This window comes from Lupinus angustifolius, chromosome LG05, assembly GCF_001865875.1.
Source record: "Lupinus angustifolius cultivar Tanjil chromosome LG05, LupAngTanjil_v1.0, whole genome shotgun sequence".
Lineage (NCBI taxonomy): Eukaryota > Viridiplantae > Streptophyta > Magnoliopsida > Fabales > Fabaceae > Lupinus > Lupinus angustifolius.
The window spans coordinates 4213232-4222775 of NC_032013.1; the positions used below are offsets into that span (position 1 = coordinate 4213232).

General features: G+C 34.9%; 1 protein-coding gene across 1 annotated transcript; it reads left to right on the plus strand.

Annotated features, from left to right (window-relative positions):
- LOC109346947 (uncharacterized mitochondrial protein AtMg00810-like) lies at window positions 6644–7081 on the plus strand. The gene has a single exon (XM_019586686.1). It carries the CDS (start codon window positions 6644–6646, stop codon window positions 7079–7081), a length of 438 nt encoding a protein of 145 aa, XP_019442231.1.

Below are 9544 nucleotides of genomic sequence, written 5' to 3' on the forward strand. Positions count from 1 at the left end.
GCTTTCGAATCAAATTTTCCCAAAAGTATTTTGCCATGATTCAATATAAAACATTTACATCCAAAAGCGTACAGGTGTGAGATATTAGGTTTTCGACTGTTTAATAATTCATACAACATTTTTAAGAGTGTAAGCCTAAGAAGTACTCGATTAATTACATAGAAATCAGTATGAACCATATCGATCCAAAAATACTTAGGGACATTGCTCTCATTTAGAATTATCGTAGCTGGCTCCTCTAGAACTCGATTTTTCCTCTCAACAACTCCATTTTGTTGAGGGGTTCGAGGAGCCGAATACTGATGTAGGATCCTATGTTTCTCGCACAAGTTATCAAATAGGTGGTTCTCAAATTCCCTACCATGATTGATGCGAATATATACTATCTTATGGTCGAATTGGTTTTGAAGCTGTTTGGCGAGATTTTAAAAGATTTAAAGGCATCACTTTTCATAGCAAGAAACAACGTCCATGTATAGCTAGAAAAATCATCAACAATAACCAATGCGTAGTAGCTACCGTCAAAACTCATAATTTGTGATGATCCAAACAAGTCCACATGGAGTAGCTCCAAAGGTCTTGTTGTGGATATCACATTCTTATATGAAACTGAGCTCTTTACTTGCTTACACTTTTGGCAAGTGTCACAAGAGTCTTTTGTTTTGAAATCTAGTTTTGGTAGTCCTACAACTAAATCATGCGATGGTAGCATAGCTAGATATCTTAAATGGACATGTGCTACTCGCTTGTGCCACAGCGAGACGTCACTCTCTTCTGAAATAAAGCATTTGGAAAATGGAGTGGTGACATCATCCAAATCAATCATGTAAATATTGTTTATTCACTGCCCTACGAACTTAACATTAATATCTATGTCGTCACCAATGATATAACAATTAGAGTCGAATGATACCTTATTACCTTTGTTGCACAACTGACTAATACTCAGAAGGTTGTGCTCCACCCCTTCATCATATAACTTGTTCTCGATAATGGCATGTGCAGCATTGTTGATCCTTCCGACACCTAGTATCCTTCCTCGATTGTTGTCTCCATATGTGTTAGGCAAGTCCAAAATTAGGCAAGTCCATAAGGAAAATGTCTTCAAAGACATTATTTTGAAATTCCCCACCATGATAACTTCTTATTGAAGAAAATTTCAAGGAAATTTTATTTTAATCATGGTTTGCATATTTTATGAAAAGCATGAAAAACATCATTCTTATGTACTAATTATAATTCCCAAATAAATCTTCAATAGTCATAAACAATTATGATACCATAAATGTTTCCCTGAAAATTCTTTCTTCTAGATGGACCAAACAAGTCCATATGTAATATCAGTAGTGTTCTAGTAGTTGAAACATTATGTTTTGATTTGAAGGATACTTCAATTTGTTTACCTTTTTGACATGCGCCACACTAACTATAATATAATTATCTTTTAAAGATAAGTCATCTAAAGATATCATATAAAGATTGTTTATCCTATTATCAATTAGTTTGGCATCATGGGTCATCTTATCTTCTATGATGCATGTATTTGAGTTGAATACAACACTTAAGCCTTTGTCACATAATTGACTTATACTATGCAAATAATGCTTTAAACCATTAGCATATAACAACCATCAATAATGTGAAGGGTCGCTTCCTGACTCTACTTAAACCATGAATTTTTCTTTTGTTGTTGTCTCCAAAGGTAACCGTGAGACTAGTCGGCACATCTCCTTCAATTAAGCCTTGATATGTGGCTCTGATCTCTTCATTTCAAATATGTTTTGCAACACCTCCAGCTAGCATATTTGTCAAAAGTCAATGTTGACATTTATCTCAATTAAAAGAGTTTCTTACGCAATTATATATATATATATATATATATATATATATATATATATTCATATAAATCAATTGAGAAATATATAGAAAAACATTGCTGCATTATCTTACATGTATCAGCCTTCTCTTAAGCTTCATAGCTCACGATCCTTATTTTTTTTCTTCATGGCTACTAACATCAAGACTCCCTCCTCCAAACCCTCTCTCCTCCTCCATGCTTCTATCTCTTTCAAACTATCTCACAACAACTTTTGTGCCTGGAAATTTCGGGTCACCTCCATTCTCTCGAGTATCCAAGTCATAGGTGACATTGATGGCACCACCCCTCTCAAACCCACACCGTTGTTCGTGCTGGTGCCTCTGTCCCAAATGATGACTATACAAATTGGTTTACCCTTGATCAATTGATCATTAATCTTCTCCTCTCGGCCATGACAGAGGTCGACGATCTCTCGTTCACTTCCTATGAAACTAATCAATCTCTATAGGTCATAATTGAAGCCCAATATGCCAACACGTCTCACTCTCAAGAATCAACTTCAACGCTGCAGCAAGGGCGACAAATACTGATTATTTATTTTCAATCAAAATTCTTTTTGACAAGCATGTCGTCATTGAAAAATCTCTCTTTGTTGACGATGTTACTCTTTACATTCTTAATGGTCTTGGCACTGAATATCGTGACATTGCAGCCTCTATTTTCATATGTGAATATCCCTTCATATTTGAGGAACTTCATAGCCATCTACTTGCACACGACGACTACATTCAACATGAAACTCAGAAGGACATACATGTTCCTAGTACAAACTTCACTCAGCGGCATTCAAAACAAGATGGCCTACTACCTACACCCTCTTATGGACGTGCTAACTCACTCTCTCGGCCAACTCAAGACAATGCATCTCGTGGCCATGCCCATTTTCCTCGCAAGACTTAAGGCTTCAACCATCGTAGCAACAGAAACCCACCTAGATGTCAATATTGCTCTCTACTTGGTCACATCACCAATATTACCCTCAACACCTACTACACAACAACACACCAGTGGCTAACTATTAATCTGCTCCTAATACAATTGATGAATGTGAAATTATGCTACATTTGCATTGCATTTTAGTACATAATTAGGAATTTAGGATTGATTTTAGCTTTTATTTCTCTTTGTTCGAGTTGAACGAGTGTTTTCGGCTATGTTGTGTAGGTTGGATCGATTGAAGCCAAAAAAAGTAGAGATTGGGTGCAAGAAGATGAAATTCAGTGTTGAGGCTATATGAAGACCAATTGAAGGGCCAAAATAAGTCGCCTTGGAGTCTGGGTCGAAGAGAAGCAACTTGAAATGAAGGCACCACGATCTACGACTAGGTCGTGTCCTACACCCATGGCCATGGATGGCAGATTCTATTTCTATTTTTTTAGATTTGTTTTGTTGAGCTTAGCCCAGTCTTTTGTAATTAGGATAAATGAGGATTCTCTCTCAAGGATTGAACATTCTTTACATTATAATTCTCTAATTTAGAATTTGATATTCACTTCTCCATCATGAGTGAATAATTCCTTTTGTTTCTAAGATTGGGGATATGCCCTTTTATATTCAATAAATACTTGTTCTTACTTCTATTTTATTAAGTATTATTATTTGAATCATTAATCTGAGTTTTATTCGTGTGAGTTGTCTGCCAACAAATTAAACCTCTTAGATACATTGGGGAAGGACTGAGAGGTGATCCCAACTATCTGATCATTCATTTATTCAAAATAGAATCCTAATTCACGAGAGTAGTCTTAAGATTCTCAAGGTTTTTGGAATACACCTTGGGTTGCTACGAAACAATTGAATAGAAAAATCAAAATAAAGGATTCGATTGATAATCGTACCACGAGAGTAGGTGCGACTTCAATTGAGTACACGTGTCGAAGCTCGAGAGAGAATGACGCATATCAATGAGCAATTCACCTTCACAACTTAAAGTTCATGAAAATGAGCAAAACAAGGATTTGCAAGTGTAAAGGCGTAACCCATATCCTGAGAACTCTTCCTAAATTCGATTTCAATCATTTTTACTATTTTTCATAATTATTCTTGTCAATTGTTCAATTGCTCTAAATTCACTTTTAATCCAGTTTTAGTTAAGTATAAATTAATTGTTTTATTTAAAGGAATTTTTTAGTCCTCGTAGAATCGATATTTTATTACTTGACAACATAATTGTGCAATTAGTATTTGCCTTATCAACAATGGCTCTTGGTTGGTTATTTGACACCAATGCTAGCCATCATGTGACTACAAATCTAAACAACATGCATATTCACTTTGAATATGATGGCCCTAAAGAAGTGCACGCATAAGTGATGGTACAAGTTTGAAAATGTCACATGTTGGTTCAACAAAACTCCCTGCAACCAATAGTATTTTTAATCTTCAAAATGTTCTTTGTGTCCCTCTTGCTAAACATAACCTTATTTATGTTTCCAAATTTTGCAAATCAAATAAAACATATACTAATTTATCCCATCTTTTTATTATGTGAAGGATCGATCAAGCAATAGAGGCGATGTTGATGTGCAACCAAGTAATGGTGATGTCCACACTTACACTCCAACATCCTCACTATCATATCCCACTGCCCTATCAACCACTTCCTCAAATTCCACTCTGTGGCATGCTCGTTTTGGTCATTCGTCCTCCAAGAGTCTTACTAAAATATTGTCAGAATGTGGCATTTCTAGTACCTTCAATAAAAATATTCATTCTTATTCATGTCATATCAATAAAAGTCACAAGCTTCCTTTTCCTGTATCTTCTATAAAAAAACAATTCTCCTCTTGAACTTATTTTTTCTGATGTTTGGAGACTATCTCCTATCACATTCATCAATGGATACAAATATTATCTTCTGTTTGTTGATAATTTTACTTGATATACATACATGGCTTTATCCATTAAAAAGTAAAATTGATGTTGCATCTATTTTCCCCCATTTTCATACAAAAGTTAAAAAAATTCTCACAAAATCAAATCCATTTACACTGATGGTAGAACTAAGTACTTTAAACTTTAACCACACTTCAATTCTCATGGCATTACTCACTACATCAGCCCTTATACACTTCTGAACACATTGGAATTTTTGAACATAGACATCAACGTATAGTCGAAACTATACTCACTCTCTTATCCCATTCGTCTGCCCCACAAACTTTCTGGTGCTTTGCTTTTCAATTGGCTATTTACTTAATCAATCAAATGTCATATGTTCAGTTAAATAACAAATTTCCTCATGAAACTCTCATTGGTACCAAACCCAATTATCTCAACCTCTGGGTATTCGGTTGTCTATGTTATATGTGGCTTCGTCTATACTCACAAAATAAGCTCTTCAATCGTAGCATGTCGTGTGCCTTCCTTGCTTATTTATCTCAACACCATGCTTATCAATATTATAATCCACCCACACAAAAATTATATCTTTCAGACATGTGGTATTCTATGGGACAACCTTCCTATTTCCTCTTGATTTTTATAGGTCTCCACCCTCACCTAACTCACAACACTCTAATAACTTTTCTTTTTCTTGCCACCCCCTTATCATCCAACAATCTCACTCACCTCCTCCTATTCCAATCCACCCTCAAAATTCACCATCCTACCTACCCACTCCACCACTTATTCCAACCATACCAACTTCTCCCACATCATCCACTCAATCTTCCAAACCACAACATACTCTTTCCTCTTCTATGGGATCACCATCAAAAGCTATCATTACATCAACATCGTCCACACTCCCTGCATCTTCTCGCCCAGTAACAAGAGCCATGAACCAAGTACATAAGCCTAATCCAAAATATCTCCTTACCACCAAATATCCTCTCCCTCCTCCAGTCGAGCTAACATGACTCAGTCAAGCCCTCAAATCAACTGAATGGCGTGATGCTATGAGCAAAGAGTTTGACGCTTTGATGCAACAAAGAACATGAGACTTAGTACCTCAACCTTGAGATGCAAATTTAATAGGTTGTAAATGGGTTTATCAAGTTAAAATAAAGGCCAATGGTGACAATGACAAATATAAGGCAAGACTAGTGGCCAAATGTTTTCATCAACGACCTGGCCTTGACTACGCATAGACATTTAGCCCTATTATTAAACCAATAACTATTCTGCTAGTTTTGTTATTAGCATTTCAGAATAATTGGCCTCTTTGTCATGTTAATGTGAACAATTCATTTCTCATGGTTCTCTCGATGAAACAATATACATCCAACAATCTCCAGGCTTTATTGATCCAGCAAAGCTTACCCATGTTTGCCGCCTAAGGAAGTCAGTATATGGACTCGAACATGCACTACAGGCTTGGTTGCAAACCTTGTGTAAGTTTCTCTATGACTATGGTTTTGTCAATTCAAAATCTGACCAATCTTTGTTCATTCTTAGACACAAGCATATTATTTTATACATGCTTGTGCATGTGGATGATATCATAATCACAGAGAACACCATTAACAAAGATATCAAGTGCATTGCATCCCTTGCAACTTCCTTCTCCATCAAAGACTTAGGCAAATTATACTACTTTCTTGGTGTTGAGGTCATTCCAACTACCACACGTTTATTTCTTAGCCAATATAAGTATATTGTAGACTTACTTGGGAGAACTAAAATGGTTGAAACCAAACCTGTCCTCACCCTATTGTCATCTACTAGTTCCTTATGTAAAAATGATGGTTGACCAAGCACCGATGGTACATTCTATCGCAACGCACTTGGTAGTGTTGAATATTTGTCCATGATAAGCCTGATATGGCCTTCACGATCAACAAACTAGTAAAATTCATGCAACGACCCACCACCAATCACTTAAATTCTTTAAAGAGGTTTATACGTTACCTCAAAGGCACTATTTTCCATGGCATCCTTCTTCAAAAACCAGCATCATCCGCTCTCACTGCACATAGTGATGCTGACTGGGCTAGAAATAAAGATGACTACAGCTCTACATCAGCTCATCTTGTTTACTATGGTTCTAGCCTAATCTCGTGGAAATCCTCTAATCAGCAGGCTATATCAAGGTCATCCATTGAACCTGAATATAGAGCTCTTGCAAATGCTGCATCTGAGCTGTCATGGATTCACTCTTTACTTACGGAATTGGATGTCAATAGCTCTATGCCGCCATTAATCCTTTGTGACAATCTATGTGCTACATATCTCACTCACAATCATGTTTATCACACCTAGATGAAACACATTTCAATTGATATACACTTCGTTCTTGACCTCGTCAACCAAGGAAAGGTCAAAGTTCACCATGTTTGTACAACTGATCAACTTGTTGACTGTTTAACCAGGCCTTTCTCAAAGCATCACCATCAACACCTACATAACAAAATTGGGGTCATTGACAGTACTCCAATCTTGCGAGGCATTTGAGACTAGCCAACACATCTCCTTGAATCTAGCCTTGATATGTGCCTCTGCTCTCTCCATTTCAAAACTGTTTTGTAACTCCTCTAGTTAGCATATTTGCCAAATATCAATGCTTACATTTATCTCAATTAAATGAGACATTCTTACAAAATTGTTCTTAAATAGTTGATTAAATAAATATTATCTATTGACAATAAAAAATATAATATATGATCATGATTTTATGTTGTATATATGGACCATGCACATTGGCCACACTTTTCATGTTATGACCTATATGGACCACAATCTTCAGCCACAGTTTTCTTATTATGGCCTATATGGACCACGATCTTTGGCCAAATTTATAAAGGTGTATCAATGACCTAAGACAATGGTTTTCAACTTTTGATATTGACCGTGCTTTTAAACCATTGTTGTTAAGGATGACAAAATCCATGACCAATAATATACATTACATAACAATTTTCAACTTTTCATATTGGCAACAATTTTAAAACTGTTGCTATAAATAATGACAAAAGTTGTTGCCTATAATATATATTAGATGGTTTTTTAAATTATTGTTGAAAATCAAAAAATCGCGACCTAAACAAATTAGACTGTCACAATTACAAAATTGTTACATATAAAGAAGAGAATGGTTTTTTTGAATTTGGAAATGGTTTTGAGCCGTTGTTGAAAGTAAAAAATGTTGTAGTAAATTAGATGGTTTTCTAGGTCTAAAATTTTATCTCTTGGTATCATTTTAAACATTTTATATTCGTAAGAGGATTTAATCTACTTTTAACTCTCAGAATTATTTACTCAACACATGTTTGGATTGTGTTTGTCTTAGATGAATTATTACGAGAGGAGTGATATTACACTTGAACTTATGACCCCTTCAATGAGTTGAACTGCAGGGATCATAGATGTTATTCGTAAATGTTGTTAATTTTCTATATGTATTTTTTATATAATCATAATGAAAGATTTTTTTAGTCACATTATTAGTCGCACATGCAAAACATATTAATTATTAACATCAAGATTTTGTTTAGTCACGTTTATTGCACATGCAAAACATATTAATTATTCGGATCACTTTGGTGTGTGAAACTGAAATTGTAGTTTGTAATTATAATTTCAACACAGACATAATTAGAATTTATGTCGGAGTTATTCATAGAAATATAGCTTTGAATTATAATTGAAAATTTAATCCCTAAAATTGGTCGGGGTTGTGATAGTGGCAATGGTGGCATCGGAGGTAGTGAGGTGGCAGTTATAGTGGTGGCAGTGAGGCCGTCATGATTATGGTTGTGAGGTGATAGTTATAAATAATGAGGTGGTGGTAATTATGATACCACAACAACGATGAAGGAATATTATTGTAGTGGAGATGACAATGATAATAAATGCTGGTGGTGGTAGAAACCTCGAAAGGTATAGATTGGTGATGATGGGAACAATGATAAGTAATGGCATTGATAGCAAAAGCCGCTTTGGAAGTAAAATTACAAAGTTGCTTTATTATCATGGAATTATGGTGAAGGCTTAAATTTGAAACTTGTTTATGTTAGTTATATTATAATTTGGTCCAATTGGTCTTGAAGTTATGAATACAAATGCTAAATCCGGTTGTTCTATCCATAACTCTTATAGGTGGAAAAAGATCAAGGCACTTTTATAAGATAATTTGATTTTCTTTCAAATATCACATTATCTATAGCACAAACTATGAGAGAAATCATAAAAGTAATAAGTTTATGGTATGCAAATAAGATTACAATTACAAAAAATTAATGTGAAATCATTATTCATCGTACATACATATCTTCAAATGTTAACATTTAACAAAGATGCATTCCCAACAACTACACATATAGTTGATGCATTCCCAACGAATATAACCTAAAGCAGCGCAATCGTGTGCACATTCTCTGTCATAGTGACAGTCACTGGTTTGAACTATTGTGGTTTAATCCAAAATTAAATTAAAAAATGTTAGTCAAATAAGGTAAAAATAGAATGTATGAAACATAATGAAAGAAAAGGGAAATCAGTATGAAAAGGTGTACTCACCATTGGATAAACCAAGAAAAGGGATGAAGAAGAAGAAGAACATCATGGGATAAACAAACTTGAGACATTTAGCCATTATTTGTCTTACCTAGTTGTAAGAACTAGAATTGGCTATCGTTTTATACTATACATAAACGTTGTATTATATTACGAGGACTAATAGTTTGTAGCACTTCGTTTATGGTAAGGTACCCTTTCCTTGTATTG